Source organism: Leiobunum rupestre, chromosome 1 (genome assembly GCF_980474605.1).
Source record: "Leiobunum rupestre chromosome 1, qqLeiRupe1.1.hap1, whole genome shotgun sequence".
NCBI lineage: Eukaryota > Metazoa > Arthropoda > Arachnida > Opiliones > Sclerosomatidae > Leiobunum > Leiobunum rupestre.
In genome coordinates this window covers 57,413,174-57,430,683 of record NC_143384.1, presented here as the reverse complement: position 1 = coordinate 57,430,683, position 17,510 = coordinate 57,413,174, and the positions used below count along the sequence as shown (strand labels likewise).

General features: G+C 34.0%; 1 protein-coding gene across 1 annotated transcript in view; it reads left to right on the top strand.

Moving 5' to 3' along the window:
- Nucleotides 1-9,731: 9,731 nt before the first annotated feature.
- Nucleotides 9,732-17,510, top strand: part of LOC149963356 (ATP-binding cassette sub-family C member 1-like) — a 29,773-nt gene continuing 21,994 nt past the window's right edge. The window contains exons 1-6 of the mRNA XM_090166393.1: nt 9,732-9,791; nt 9,891-10,004; nt 13,206-13,472; nt 14,182-14,322; nt 15,291-15,352; nt 16,015-16,155. Coding sequence (XP_090022519.1) covers nt 9,732-9,791; nt 9,891-10,004; nt 13,206-13,472; nt 14,182-14,322; nt 15,291-15,352; nt 16,015-16,155 — 785 coding nt within the window. The remainder of the gene's footprint in view (nt 9,792-9,890; nt 10,005-13,205; nt 13,473-14,181; nt 14,323-15,290; nt 15,353-16,014; nt 16,156-17,510) is intronic.

Genomic DNA, 17,510 nt, shown 5'->3' with positions numbered 1-17,510 from the left:
CGCATTAATGTCTACCCCCTCTTTTTTAAAAACGCATACATTCCGATGGGAACAGAAAGGTTTTAATTTTATAATTAAATACTATTCATATTCTGTTTAATTAGCTTACGAGGCTTTGAAAAATGTCCCCCACTAATCTCTAAGTCAAGTAGTAACGTCACTATAAGATTTTGAAATTACCCCCACCAAAGTGTAATCCCGTAATTTATCATTAGGCATATGACTTTTACTTGGTTTTTCTATCTTAAGGGGGAAGAGTATCGTAAAAACCTATTTTTCGTTCAAGCTGTAGGTTTTGGTATTAACAATTACACAAACGAATTAAATTTCTATTAATAGGCTGAACCTACCTCTAGTGCTTAAAATATTTGTTTTAATTCTAATATTAATAGTTAACGAGATATAAGGTCCTAACTAAAGGGTAGTTTGCGCGCTTGCTCAACTTGTTTAGCTCCGGGGGTTCGAACTAGAACGCAATAACTAAATTACTTTAAAATTTAAAATTGTCAGACTTATTTTAAGCACTAAACCAGAGGCTGTACTACACGTAAATATGAATTTTATAAGTAAAAACACAAAAATAAAAGAGTTCAGCTTGAAATAGCGAAAAAGTAGACAATGGAAACAGAACTCTTTCCCCTTAATAATACTGATTTATGTAATGCAATTATTTTGTTAAATTACCACACTTGCGTCGAAACAAATACGTAGAAATAAATTTAATATCAGGTACTTGAACTTATTGACTACTTAATATTACAAAATTAATTTTGAAATATAAATACAGTATTTCTTTAATCTAATGAAAAAAGGAAGTATTCTCCATCTTCATCATCGTCGGACATGTCTAAATTCAGTATAGGAATATTATTGCCATTATCTAAACAAAAACAGGCGTCTGTACAAAATAAGTCATTTCTCCGACAAGAACAATTGCCTTTGCAGCCACTTTTGCACCCACATTTAATCAATTCTAAAATGGCTTCTGGTGCTGGTAATTCGAAGTTGGTTATAGCTTCATATTTACCCGGGTTGTCTTTTTTTATTTTCCATCCCGAGTTTTCTGGGACTGGGAGTGGTGTCTTAGGGTGGTTTTCTTTAGATCCTTTCCAAACAAAACACAGGTAATGTGCTCTCAATATGTGTGGTTTTATTGCGCCCCTTGTAGGAGGGAGATTTTCACCTTGCAAACCACGCGAAGAATAAAGTTGCCAACACAGGAGTTCAAGCGACTCCTGTTTCTTAGGGCTGTAGAGTAGGCCTACATACTTCTTCTACTTCTTCTTTGCAGAACTGCGTAATTAGCTTCGCTTCTTGATAATTCGTAAAGTCGCCTTCAAACTTCCATTTCAGCAATTTTAACCCTTCATTTCTCAGAATTCTCGCTGCTTCCGTTAAAGTTCTGTTTCAGGTTGATTAACCACATCGGACTTCTTGAATTGCACGTCGGTAATTCTTTCAAGTATGATATTTTTCAAGTGGCGTTTATAGTTACGGTTTTCAACAACGTCGATGCCATTTTCTTCGAGAATATTTTTATAAGTAATTAGAATATCATTCATGTTCAAAATGGCATTACTGTCAGAGTGAGATTTTTCAAGTGGCGTTTATAATTACGGTTTTCAACAACGTCGATGCCATTTTCTTCGAGAATATTTTTATAAGTAATTTGAATATCATTCATGTTCAAAATGGCATTACTGTCAGAGTAAAGTTCTCTAGACAGTGTGTCAATTATTGCATGGTCCGCAACTATTCTCTTGAACTTATCATTTTCTAGATCTCCTAATTGGCATTCATTGTAAGTTTGTCTTTTTACGAAAGTTAAAGATGATATTTCATGCCATAGGCTACCGCGGCTAGGGGATCTTCTGTAAATACAAGACCACTAAGATAAGTTCTAACTTTGTCGTCTTTAGTTTTTAAAGCTATATCTTTTAATTGAGCCCCCATAGTGGGTGTTGCAACTTCGTGAATAGGTTAATTTTTTTCTTGTTGGCAAAAAATACAACGCTCTTTGTCGAAAGATCTTGGTCGTTTGAGTTTGAAGATGAAATTTCGTGTCGTCTTTTCCCTACATTAATTTTAATTAGGTATATTTCTAAAATAAGAAGCGGAAGAGTAGGCATTTAATATCACCTTTTCGACAAATATTAGTGATATCTTGTTTTTCTTTTTCGTGTTTCTTCTTAGCTCGCTCAAGTTTCGATCGACAAGTTAAAGATTGGTAACATTGTCTATGATATATAATAGCAGCTGTATCCCGATTGAGATCACTCTGACGAATTCTATCAGTTAGCGCTTTAAACTTATAACTTCCATATTTATTATAAGAATTAGCATAGTCTATAATTTTAGCTATTGAATCTTCTTTCGCAAATTGCAGACCAGTTTTATTAGTTTTTTGGCAAATTAAACCCTGTTTAAACGTTCTATTTTTACCGGCTGTCATTTTCGACATTTTTTCGCGCGCGACAGTTGAAGCTGAGACGCGTTAAAATTAGTGTTCACTCTACTAGCGCCCATACCGGCACGTTTCTCAACTAAGGACGCACAAGCGCCTGTCAAGTGGAGGAGGGGGTAATTTCAAAATCTTATAGTGACGTTACAACTTGACTTAGAGATTAGTGGGGGACATTTTTCAAAGCCTCGTAAGCTAATTAAACAGAACATGAATAGTATTTAATTATAAAATTAAAACCTTTCTGTTCCCATCGGAATGTATGCGTTTTTAAAAAAGAGGGGGTAGACATTAATGCGCACCCCCCTTCAGCTACGGCACTGAACATCTCCGAAACCATCAGGTAAGCGCGTGCTACAATAAGGAATCTAATAAAATTTAGTTCACAATTTTGTGACAATTAGTTGCTTCGTAAAAAAATAAAAACCATTTATAGAGGGGGGGAACTTTCACCCCCCCCCGCTTAATACCGACTTGCCAGAGTGGAAACATTGGTTTTATTTTTTGTTGATAACCCTAAAATAATAATCCAGAGTCAAATCGCTTTTTACAGAGCATGCAAGCGGAATTACAACTTCACCTGCACTATAATGTGAAATAAACTGACACATGAATTCTCCTAGAATGACTGAAAAATATCAAACTGTTTTTGTATAATTTTTATGTACATCGAAGCCAGATGGGAAAAGAATTTGACTACGCTCAATACTGTCTCGCCACGAGTAAAGTGTTGACGGAGGCTAGACATTCCCTTCTAGGTTTCCACTTCTTTTAAAATGTTATCTAGCGTATTTTGTGTAGTTTTATTTTTGGTTATTTCTAAGGTTTTTCAGCCATTTTTGTTTTATACGTTTCCAAACGTTGGTTTTTTAGATTAATCAAGCTATACGGTGTGTTTAAACGCATACGCCGTATCGATAAATGGTGTTACATCTACCATTTTATCTGTTTTTCATGCAATGGTAATCCAAAACACATTTAACTTTCGTCGACATAAACATTGCGGTGTTGTTTAAGGATTCTTGCTCCAGTAAAAATACTGATTTCCTTAAAGGGATCCCTCACTCACAACAGGGGAAGGCATTGGGGTCACAAAAAAACTGGTTTTGAAGCACACTGCAACTCTGGATTTTATGTTACCCCTATGCCTCCCCCTGTTGTGAGTGATGGATCCCTTTAAGTACACTATATTTATAGAAGTGCGTGATAGAAATCAAACGAAGATACTTCGAATCTATTGAACAATTACCTTGCCAATCTGGCGCTTTAAAGAAAGCTATTGACGAGTCCCTGAGTGATAAAATATTTTTCTTTAGCACAATATTAAATATCAGATAATTTATTTTTTGGGTATAACAGACTATTTTTTTGAAAAATTACATATTAATAAGGTAAATTATCATATAACTAAAAGTAAATAGCTTGTAGTTAAAAATTAATATTGTTTTGAAGGTAGTGTAGAAGTCGAAAATTGGAACCCTACGTAAATCGCCCAATAATAGTCAATTATTTCCCCGTGTAGTTATTTCTTTAGTGAAATTAACTCTTCGAAGTCAGCACAATTTTCATCTCAATAATAAGTGTTCCATGTTAATGTATTTATAAACTTGTCTCAATACAAGAGATGATACTGTTGCAGAAGCGGCCCCTAAAGTGGCGCCAAAACCTTGTTTCTGAAGAAATGACACCCTTTGATATTTGGTTTAACACCAATCGGTAAAGTGGGGCCAGCGTAACATACTGTCATGTGTTACATTATCACTCGTTAGTTTTCTACGAAGGTTTTATTCTTTCATGGAAACTTGTGTAGGTGATATGACGTAAATAACGGCGCTGTGAACGAATAATGAAGTTTAAGTCAAACTTCGTGAGTATTTTCAAAAATGCGAGACCAAACTTAAATCAAAATGCTTATACAAAATCGAATTCACGTTTATCAATTCAGACTTTAAATTTATTTTTTTATTCCTTGTGTTATTGAAAGGATGACAATAGAAACAGGCTTGATGCCATGAGGGATAAAAAAATTAGAATTGACAAATACTACATGTAGTTGTCGAAGAAAACAAAGTGCGCAAACATGTGGCACATGATTGCACACAAACCTCTCAAAAAGAAACATTTTCTTTTTTCGAACGAAGTACCATATTTAACACTCTGGGATTTTTTGCTGAAATCTGTACATTGTCCATGAGTCTCTTCTATGGGGAATCGTCTCTTAGGTACTAAAATAGTAAGTTTAAACCCAATATTAATTTATTATGTCGTATTCTTTAAAAAACCATTTGCAACCGCATTCGTCTTAACTATAACTGCAAAAACAGCCAATTACTATTTTCTTTGAATGACAATAATTGGATGATATAAGCGCTAGTTTTGGAAATTGTCTAATCAAATCTAGTTTAATCGGCAATATGTGGCGTTTTTAATAAACTGGTATATCTCTCATGAGTACACTTCTGTACGAATAAGTATTGTTCCTTCGGTGAAACGCGAGCCCAGTGTTGTTCATAAAAAAGTGCAATGAACATTTTTTGTATGACACTCTGTTTTCCAAAATAACTGTTCTATGGATCTTTCTGAATTGTGAAGTAATTATTATTGTGTCTGCCTTTATACTGCGGAGGAAACAATAATCTATATATAAGGCATTTAAAAAAAAGGATTTTGTACGTGTTCATATCTATCATTGTACATTTTAAGAAACTTTATTGAACAATTTTATGACCTCTGTACAACGAACCCCTTCCATTTTTGCAAAAAATATCATAGACCTATAGAGGAGAGGGATATTCATTGTTGTGCATAATATTTGTCGCAATAAAACTCAAAATTTTGTAATATTTTTGCTTGAATTTTGAAGAGGAGCTACATGTACCCTCTAGGTTTCGAACTCCAAAATGTTCCACAAGTGCCCATTGCGTTTAAATTTTCGTATCTGTTTCTCAGGTGCCACAAAGAAACTCATTGCTACGACCCATCATGGAAAATTATTATCGTTTTCGCGAAGTGCGTGCTAGCTACAGATTGGTAAAGCCAGAAAAATTAGTTTTATTCCGATTGTTTTAATAATCCATTTTCGCTTAGCTTTCGTTTTCTACCCCCTAACTGGATCCCCTTTCCTAATATGGTTCAAACAGTTATCATTTCTTGTATAAAGTTCCGTTAAACAAAATTGTATCAAAATGGAATAAATTTGACTATGGTATATTGTAATTCCATAAACATTAAAACAGTATATCCAACGTTTGGATTTAAATATAGTTTTATTAAAAAAAGATATAATAAAATTACATATTAAAAATAAATGATTCAATCGCTTTTGGTTCCAGTTGGAAAAAGATTTATGTAGTCCAGACATGGCCGATTGAAGTGTTATAAATCACAATCCGACACAAGTCAATTTGCTTCTGATTTTTTATCGAACCTTAATTCATTATAACCTGGTAATATAATTAATTTGGGCTAAGTTTTGAGAAAAATCAACAGAGGAAAATTAAAGTAAAAGCCACAATAATCGTTAAAATAAAAGTAAAGACGTAACCATAAAATGTATATCTAAAGTTATTAGTTAATTATGTAGGCTAGCTAACACCATCAAGATAATTAATTTAATATTTTACAAAAAAAGGTGGTATTGTAGTTTTTTAGGTGTGACAATAATTGATCTTCACCAGGCTTGAACAGAATTTCATTTAAAAATATCTTTTAAACTAAATTTGGAAACAATTTAATTAGAAACAATTTGTTTGTTTTTATCCAACTGGAGTTTGCTGTGGTTGAACACATTTATAGTTATTTGAAATTGGGATACTAAGCGATATTTTCTATAATGTCTTGTTGATTATCTAATTACAATGTTTAAATTTTAGTTTTATTCGATTCTAACAAATTTTTGTTCAAACTGCTGGTGTCCTGTTCCTACGTTTTTGAGTAAATATTATATCTTTGGTATCAGATTTTTTTACCAATATTTCTTAAATTAAAATGTCGTTCCTCCAATAATTTAACGCGTTCGAAGTCTTTAGGCCCTAAAAGCTTCTATGTAGGGCCCAGACACTGTACCTAATGGGCCAGGGCACCAAATGTACATTTCGTCCTGTTCTATTCTAAGTCTAGATTCAACGGAATTTCCCTGCTAGAAAACCAATTCTATAGACTGACACTGCTACAGACAAGTTTCATAAGGACTACTTTACTACATACGAAATTTAGTAGCATTACACTGCTACAAACGAGGTAAACTAGAATAATATTACTTCTAGATACGAGATTCAGTAGGATTACAGTGCTACGAACGAGATTTACTAGGATTTCACTGCTACAGACCATATTCATTATTGTTACATTGATAGAGGCATAATTCAATGTTATAACCCTGATAAACGAAGATGATTATGAGATTATTATTATTTTCGAATATAAATATTTTGAGATTATTACTTTTTTATCGGGATACCTTTAAGCATGACAACTGATTAATTAAGTCATTTCACTTACGACGAAGTCAGAAATTCGACAAGAAGGTGGTCAGCCTACGTAAAGGCTCACAGGGTTAGAAGGAATCAAAATTTAAATTCAGGCAAAACTTTACGCGCAAGGAGAAGGGTGGAACACCGAACCCCATTGCCTACGCCACTGCATGACATAACGAAGAGTTGAACGAGCCAGAAGCTTAATGGACTTATTAAAATTATTATATGGGCTGGAGAAGAGACTGTATTTTAAGGGAAATTATCTATAATGGTACTAGCATAAATAACATAAATAAATAAGTATGATACTTTCTTTGCTGCCTTGGCAATTTTTGTAATGCTAATAGCCTTTTAAAAATTTTCCTATTTATATAGTGTCAGTTCTCCGTAAGCTGTTACTTAAAGTGAATGAATGCCTGTTGAAAATTGTTAACGCGCTTAAAACGAAAAATAACGAAATTTAGAAAAGATGATTATTTATTGAGTCTGTAGTTATTTTTGAATAGCATGCACTTTTCTTGTTCGCCTTTATCACCATTACAGTAATTTTACTGATGAATAGAGTGACAACGCAATATGTAATATCCAAACAAAATAGTTCCAACGTAGGACCGTAACGTTACTTAGAGTACTATGCGGCTTCATCTACTTCAAACTGGACGGAAAAGTAATGTGCATTAATTTTTTCAGGATTCAAATTTGACTTGGTACACTTCAAATCCAGATTTCACTCCATGTTTCCAACACACCGTTCTGGTTTGGGTTCCTTGCGCATTTCTGTGGATTTTCCTTCTCCTGGAAATTCAAACGTTCAGGCGATCGAAAAGAACTCATATTCCATGGACTTTTCTTAATATCACAAAAATCGTAAGTTGCACGTTTTTCCTAAGCGTTTTGGAACTCCTTTACAGAAGGAAAAGGCTAAGCAAGTGAATTGTTGACGTGGAGGTACTGATTTATGTTAAGTGTTTTACATCTCATTATTTAGTTCAATTTGAGGGTGGTGCAGAGGACTGGTAAAAACCGTTTGGAAATTTGAAACAATCTGCATCCGCTTTTGCGCTTTAAACAAGAGAAAATGCGATAATAAACTAGGGTACTATGATAAAATAATTTGGTCTCGCGCATTGGTAATAAGAATTCATAGCAATTTCAAACGATCAGCCTTTCCATGATAAAATTAGCTAATAAGTAGATTAGTCTATTATGAAAAGGGATAATAAAGCTTAACCCTAAACAAATTTGAAGATAATTAAAAACTTACTAATAGCTCTTACTGATAGGTCTTCACTCGAAGATCTATTTTTCCGAGTTTCGCGTCTTTTTGATTGCTCGAAGACCTATCGGTACAAGCTATTAATAAGTTTTTAATTTTCTTCAAATTTGTTCAGGGCTTAGCTTTATTATCCCTTTTAATAATGGACTAATTTACGTATTCGCTATTTTTATCATCCTTTACAATGCAGTCCATAGGTGGTTCCTTTTAACTTAACTTTCCATGATAAAGACTGACATATTTAGTATAATGCATAAAGTTTTCAATCTTTTTAGGTTATTTCAATAGCAAAGAGGTATATTAGTAAGTGTTGACGTAATTTTACATCAATCTACTTTAAATCGTAGTTTTAATGGCGCCCGCAGCCATGAAAGCCAAATAAAAATATCAAGTGCAAATTGTTTGAGGGTGAATTCCAGTGCCGTCCTTATGACTTTTAGGGGTTGGGCCCTAGTTCGTATTAACCTCCCCTCAAACAAATTAACCAAGGTCCCCTTTGACTACTGGAAACATATTTAATTGCCAGCCTTATCATTTAGTTGACATAGGGCGTTCAAAGTCGAATAGCCATTTAAAAGAATCACTTTTAACCGGCTTAAGAACGATTTTACTCACTGAACTACAAAATGAGGTCCTTATGACAACCAAATATTAGAAAAGCGGAAATTAATGCGAACTTTCGCTGTTAAGAACATTAATTTTAAAGTTTGGTATTCATTGGTTGTATATGAAAATTATCCGAGAAATTATTTAGGTTTACATCTCATTTGATTGTCTTCACATTACTTTAAAACCTATTCCGTATTACATCGTTTAACCAGATTGGTCTGGATTTGGTCCATTTGATCGAATTTTAAGCGATCGATAAAGGTTCCTTTTTATTAACGTGCATCTGATTGGCAAACGAAAAGCAGTTTCCACATGATCGAAATGTCAATATTGGAAGCCCAAATAATTGACAAATCACTTTTTAATTTTCTGAAAGGTTTTTTATTTTTTAATTAAATCGTAAAACAAACCAATCCCGACGAAACCCCACCCCACCCAACCTTATCTGACCTTACCTACTCGGATAGACGACAAACCGATATTGAGCAGCCTTTATTTCAAAATGAACATTGATTGGCTGAAACTCGCACCCTTAAACCTAAAACTTATGACCTTTTCCCCCTTATTAAAAAAATGCTGTCACTTTGACGATCAAATGGTCCTCTTTGAAATCGTGTAGATAAAATGAAACCACAGTGTCGATCAAAAGGACCCCTTGTCGACCATTCATAAATCAATCAAATGGAACATGCTATTGGTCCGTTATTATAATATAAGGCTAACCCAGCAGTAATTAGCTCAATGCCACATGAAATGTTAATATTTGGCTATCGATGTATTCAACGGCAGACTACATTCAGCCCCATACGAAGTGGTCTTTCTATCATTAACTATTAGAACCACCGTTGGCATGGATATATAGTAAACGTCAAAAAACCCAACTTCTTTTGTTTGGAAAGAAATTGAGATTATGCGCGGTACCTTAGCCGAAATGCTTTTCGACAAAATTTTCGCCCTGATGACTCATAAGGTGAGTAAGAAGTTTTTTAGACACATTAACCATACATTTATACTTAATGAGGAATCGTTGTACGACTTTCTGGTAATTTTGTTTTTTATTTAAATGTAGATTGCAAATGTTGCACTTTTAGTCGTCCATGTTCTGAAAATAGCCTACCACGTTTACCAGAAACAACCTTTCCTGATTTATAGTCTTCCTACTTTAATCAAACTTTTGACAGAAGTAAGTTATTTTTCTTATGAATAAGCATAATTTTAAGTCTAACTCAATGCAATTATGATCGAATTACGAGAGAAAACAATGGTTCAGTAGAGTAGGATAAAATATAGTCTAAATAAAATTTCGATATTTCCTGTTTCTTTAGTTCCTATCATCCAACGGAAAATACCTAGTTTATATCAGTTTTGCAATAATACTTATTGAAATAATATTAAATAATCGTTAGGTAAACGGTTTTCATCAAAGAAATGTAATTCATCTTTGACCGTTAAAAATTTAAGTTAGAGTCATCCGGTAGTAGACTTGTTTCCAAGTTCGTATTTTACCCTTAAGTTCATACAGATGGTGTATGAGCATTTAAACTTTTTAAAAACTGCTCAGCAATTCAATTTCAAATAATATGTATCTTTTTATTATCTTGAATTGTATGACTTTTATACTTTCTTTTCGTTATAGAGTTTAGCGTTTTCTCTCATATTATTGGAGCGTGCGCGTGGCATTCGACGATCAGGAATTTTATTGGTATATTGGTGTCTCTCAACATTGAGCGGAATAATTTCAATTAGATCAATCAGTTTCTTAACGTTAAATGAGGTATGGCTAATTTATTATTTTTAACAAAAATTTACATTCTCATTATTATCACAACAACATGCGTATAGCCGTGGCACCTTTAAACCGTTTTTGCAGTAAAACAAACAAAATATTTTAATATTTAAAACATTTTTCATTTAAAGGAATTAATCTTAATCACTTGTACACAGTTATATATCGTGAATATTAATGTAACAATATTGCAATGTTTTGTTAACAGGCTGCTTAAACCTGAGCTGTTACGTGGTTAGCAAAATTTTGAGATAAAAAGTTACTTTAGTTATGCACCTTTTTCGAACCAAAGATTTCAAGTTTTGATAACAGCAAGGAATAATTGCAATGGAATTTCGAATCAACAAAGAACACAAGGAAATTAAAAACATCGACAAAATCTACTTATCCTTTAAAGGTTCTCCAATGTTTTAAAGATAAGACACTAACAAAGAAAAAGCTCGTTTAGACCATTAAGGAAATGGATTTGGTAGCCAATTTATAGGAAACAGATACTAAAATATTTAATTAAACTAAAAGCCACAGGACGTAGTTAAGGGAACATTTCAATTAAGGTACATTTTTAACTAAACAAAAATAACTTTAGAGGAAACCGGTTTACACCACTAAGTTGTGGACAAATTAAGCAGTTTAGCCGAATCATAAGAAAAAGCCCCGGTTTTCCAATATCGTAACCCGCCATCGGTCCTTCTGAAAGAACCTCTTAATTTTACTACCCATATTCAAAGCCAGTGCGTTTAAACGTGCGATGAGGCGGTAACTATATTTGGCTTTACCTCGTTGGCTTCTTATATGGCGTCCAATATCGGACGACCTATAGCTTAAAGAAAGGTGGCGAAGTGGTTAGTACTCTCGGCTCACTGCAAGAGAATCTGGGTTCGATACCAGCTTGTGGCACTGGGTGAAAATGGAAACCACACCTTCTTCTTTGAGTTTGTAAGGTTCTATTTGCGTATTAGAGATGTTTTCTACCTTTCTCTCTTCGGCTTAGCTGTTTTCATAAAAAAAATGAGGTTAACGGTAATAGTGAGTGTAGGGAGCTGTTGGCTCACTTAGCAATAGCAGAATGCCACCTACGTATTTATCCAAGCGACCTGAGATATATGCTTTGAAAGAAGCTCCATGGGTGGTGCCAAAGGTATTAGCCTGACTGCTTCAAAGCAATTGTGGGCTTCGATTTTTTTGGCAAAATGTTAGCTTTTTAGGTTAAGTCTCAGAACTCTTTAAAACTGCTCATTTTAATTCGGCAAACTGCAATAGAGAATTAACATGGTAAAATGCATTTCATAATGAAGGGGGCTTCCTACCACCCTTCTACGAAATTTAACCCGGCCACCGGTAATTGACTTCACAAGTCATTAGTTGACTTAGGCCGGTCTGTTTCATCAGGTAGTAGCTTAGCTGATTATTATTACTATTATTATTACCTAATTCTGAAATACTGAAACAGCCCATTTATACTTTAGAGATAACAATGGCGTTTCTAGTTTATGTCTCAGAAAGGTTTTATGCAGAATCAATTAATTATACAGGGTGTTTAAATCTGATCGCCCCAGGAATTTTTCTCAAAAACTATATAACCTAGAAATGTGAAATTTTCAGTATGTACAATATCAGGGAAGGTTTTTGTTATCAGTGAATGTCAGCAAAATCGTGAAATTTTTCACGGTTTTTGAATTTTAATTTTTTAACGCTAGTTGGTAGACGAAAACTGTCATAGAACAAGTTGTAGAGCATACTCGAAAACCATGCATGAAATTGGTTTCGTCGAAATATTTCAATTCTTCACTGAGGTATTAGGTCATGAAAAATTACAAGTTGGTAGTAAACCTATCTAAATTGTAATGCTTGTGTGACTGCTAAAAATGAAAGTTTTTGAAACTAATTTTATTAACGGTAATTAATTTTGAGAGAAATAAAACCACTTCCGAAAGTGTAAAAAACAATTTTAAAAGGAAGTTGTAAGATGTCTACTAAAATTTCTAATTTATGCCAACTGAATTTATAAAAGTTTTTTTGGCATTTGCACTTCATTTACATTTAGGTTTTCTTTTAATTATTTAAAGTGTGGAGACCCCGATATTAAAATCATTATCTCAACGTACTTCAGTATTTGAGTATTCCTCATTATAGCTGTAAATAGCAGTCCAAGACCGTAGAGTTATACTACGGTGATATCATCAAAACGCACGTCTAGTTAGTCAGTTATTTTTTCAAATGTTTTATCCTGACAGTCGACCAGATCACCACACTTCTCTCCGTGCTGTTCGTGACTTTGAAGATGATGGAAACCTGAATCCCTTATTCCACGAACGGGGAGATCATTATATTAATATAGAAGACACAGTCATTGCCTTCTTTGTAGCCTAAGAATAACGTGCTACTATTTTAACTTTTTAACGTATTACGTCTGGAATGTCCTTGACCACCATAACTTTCATCCATGCCGTGCCACGCTCCAGCAAGCACATCACGATGGAGGTAGGCGACTTAGATTGGACTTTTACACCTGGTTCTGTACCGATGCAAATGAAAACTTCTTCCGTTTGCTCCTCGTGTGCGATGAGCGCTCATTCTCGAGAAACGCCCGTTTAACAGACAGAACAACCACATTTGGAGCGAAGGAAAACCGCACTGGGGATTACCTCACCACAATCAGGTTTCATTTCGCTTCAAATTCTGGGCTGGTCTACAAGGAGATGGAGTTCTTGGACCATTTTTTCTACCGAATTGGCTTACTGGGGAGAACTATTGGCCTTCCTACAGAAAGAAGTTGCCAAGGCATTGGAACATGGACCTTTGATCGACATGCCACAAATTTGGTTCCAGCATGACGGTGTGCATCCTCACCGGCAAAGAGGTGTGGTACAATTCCTAAACACCGGGTTCCCTGGGCGTTGGATTGGAAAGAATGGTCGAGTCTGATGGCCTCCTAGGTCCCCTGATTTGACACCGCCGGACTTTTTCCGGTGGGGATTCGTGAAGAAGGAAGTTTACAAGACGCCAGTCACTAGTAAAAAAGACTTGCACCAGATAACATTTGCAGTGACAAATTGGCCTATTCTAACCAAACCAATTAGATTTAAGGTTTTCGAGTATTCTCTCAACTTTTTCTTGACAGTTTTCATCTACCACCTAGCGCTCCAAAAACCATGCACAATGTCGCGATTTTGTTGAAATTTTGAAATAGCAACGACCTTCTCCGATAGTGTACATACTGAAATTGTCTCAATTGTAGATAATATAGTTTTTGAGCCAAATGCCTTGGGCGATCAAACTTAAACACCTTGTTTATAACTTAATATTTAATATGGAACCTTCTTCATTTCCAACAACCAATTTCTTCGAATTTAATATTTTTGGGTACACTTCGGGTACACTTCATTAAACTTAAACTATTGCCATCTGATAATATTTTCCAAAAAGCGGCGTTTTAAATATATTTAAATTTCTAATAAAACTTTATTTCATTAAATGTTAATTAAAATTATTATTTATTTATTTATTATTAAATAATATGAATTTCCAAGTAAATTTCTTTCTTAGCTAATATAGAATTTGGTTTCATTTTCAGGGGCATATAGAAAATGTTATTACATTTTCTTTATTAATTGCCGAATTTTCTTTAGAAGTATTGCTACTTTTCATGTCTTCATGGTTAGATGCAAAACCTACATACGAAAAAACGTCGAACACCGAATTTCTTCCCGATGAGGTACGTTTAAATAAACTTCGTTATAGATTTATTTTGTGTTGGTTTCCACTTATCAATTCCTGCACTCGTTTTACTCCAAATACGTATTAAATAATGGCGTTTATCTTATTGAAAATCTCTACTTGTTGTCTTTTGGACTTTGTGGAACGTGATCACAATGTTATCTGATGCCCGATTAAGAATTCGCCTTAATAATATGAGCGTTAACAAAAACTTCATATATAAAAAAATATTTTGTTATGATTTTAAAATATGCATCACATATCCCATTTATATAAATAGTCCTTTTTAAAAGAGAAGCCTGGTACGGGGGAAAATAAATACGTTTTGGGAATTCTACAGTAAAAAAAAAGTTATATTTTTAAAAATACGTTGCAAGAACAGACGCTAGTTGCCACTCATTAAAGCGATGTACAGATCTGACCCTTGAAATTTCCTCTCTGATCTTGATAATTAAAGCTCATTTAAGCCCCTTATGGGCATTCCTTAGCTTCTTTTTTTATTTCCGAGCAAGGTTACATCGTGCCGCTGCAGTTGCTTTCTAACCACCTTGAACCAAGATCTATACACTCCAGTTATGGAAGCTGTAGTTTTCTCTATTGTTGTTTGCGCATCGATTTTAATGCAGATTATTGTTGGTTTTATTTAATGACCACAGTTTATCGCTCCCATCAAAAGCCTCTGCCACTAAGGTTTGTTTTTACAATCCTGAGTAGATTTTATTTTTTTGTTGAACAGTATGCTAAAAACAAGCCTTCCAATGTAGGCCAACCTTCATAGTCCAAAATTGCAACAAAGAATCCTCTTTAATTAATTTCCGTAAGGAATGCCTAATATTTCATTGGAGAAACAGCGGTTACAAGCAACCCTTCTTTTTAGCTCTATTCACTATTAGCAGTGTTTTGTATCTATTTATTAATGATTTAAATTAAGCACGGTCATCAAAATTATTCATTTATTTGGAACAGACTGAATCTCCCGAAGAGCACGCTTCATTAATTTCGCAGTTTTCTTTTTCATGGATGAGCAAGTACGTGTACCGTTTTTGGGTTAGCAATGAATTAGTAGGCTTTCTAGTAGCAACATCCAGCTTAAAACTTCTGTTAGGAGCTTGAGATGACTACTGCTAGTGACCATTTAGATAGAGTTCTATACATTTTGAGAAGCAAGAAAAGACTTATTAAAAGTTGTTTAACGCTAATACACCAGGTCAAATTTTAAAATTATCGCTAGTGTTGCACTTTAAATTGTTATATAAAATGACATATCTTCAGATATAATCTTGATTCTTAATAAGGATTGAATAACCAAATGTATTTCTTAACTTGGTAATGATTAAATCTATGAAACTAGTACTTAAAGCTTTATGATACCATGCCATCAGTGGCGGACTATCCAATTGGTGCACTTGGTGCTCGCCTCGGTCCCCATGGCCTCTGGGGGACCTAAAAATTACAAAGCAATAAAAATATAAACACCAATTTCATATACAAACGCCTTATGACAAAATTGCGCCTAGTCCCGCAAAGGAACAGAATCCGACACTGCGCGTAATAAAATAATTAACTTAATTCGGCGAAATTCACGAAAAATATTTTTTCGCACATTTATCGGAATTTTTCCATTTTGAAAATAAGGAGAAATTGCCTCTTTGGGAAAAATTTTATCAGTAAATTTTCATCCTCCATTTAGGTTAATACATATCGGATATAGAAGAGAAATAAAAAGCTCCGACATACCCAGATTGAAACAAAATCTAAACGTTAAGAATACAAATTTGGAAGTGGAGAAATATATGTTCAATTATTCAATAATTTCCAAAGGAACTAAAAAGTAAGAGCAACTACATTTTGTCATTTTCCATTTTTTAATCGAAAAATTATTCCTTGTTTATTATATAAAGTAAACCGATAGGTTTACTGTTTATTCTTACCCCTACTCTGGCCTTCTACAACACAACTTGTTCCGGATCGCATGGCTTTGGTCTATGCTGGAACCGTAAACCCGAAATTTCGAACAGAAAATCAGAAAATGATAAAAAAAATTGTTATATATATATATCTCTCTAAACTATTTATCCAAGGCGAAATCTAAAACCTCCACAGAGTTCCTGACGTCGCAAACATGTGCCTTTTATATGTTTCAAATAAATAAGGTTTATTTTTCAAGTGCAGAATCATGAATAGACGCTAAAAGAAATTATTCGCTCCAAAATAAAAACCGTCAAAAGGAAGGGTTTTTAAATTAAAAACGCGTGAATCTCGATGATATCGCCCATTTTTTCGTAGCACGTGTAATTATTTATTCTGATAATAAAATAGAATCACGTGGGCTTAGCAATATTTATCCGCATTTGTCTTAGCCAATAAGATTATCCCTTCCGAGCAAGCACGCGCCAATTTACACAATATAACCGTTGAATTTTTTCAAATCAATTTCTTTTAAGATCTATTTAAAATAATTCGAATATTATTAATGTCTCCCGTAAAAATCGACGGTTTGGCGTATCGCTTAGAAGGGGACAGAAAACGGGGGGGGGGATGGGGGGGAGGGAACCTCCATAGAATGAAAAGGGAGGAAGGTCGGGAAGCCTGGGTAAAATTCGTTTCAGGCCACGTCGTACGTGATTAGTTTTAGTTTAACGTTATTTTCCCTTTACTACACGTTATTGTTTACACTTTAATAATAAAATTTTTCCTTTACTTAACGTTATTGGTTTAACTTTAATAACCTTCGGTGTAATAGAAAGGGCTTTAACATGTATACGTTTTATTCGCAACTAAATTATAAAAATAACTTCGTTTAATTTAATTATTATATTGCTTTCTGAAAAAGGGACATATATTATAGAAAAACCAGTTCTACGAACTGAAAAAACCGTGTTTATTCTTGTTAATGTTACGGCTTTGAAGGGTCAGATATTAAAATAGACTTAGTATTCGTTTCTTTACAAAACACCATGAAACATACTCGTTGAGAAAATACAACAAGCAAAAGCTCTTAGCGTGAAGCGATTGTATGAAATCTGAAAAGGGTAACCCGGGAACTCATTTGGTCGACGTCACTCTCAGCCGAAGTCGGACAAAAAGAATGAGACGAAATGTTTTTATTTTTCACCCGAAATAGCTTAAAATTAATTTTATTTCGATAGAAGCCCATTATTTTTGTCCGACTTCCATTTTTTAATA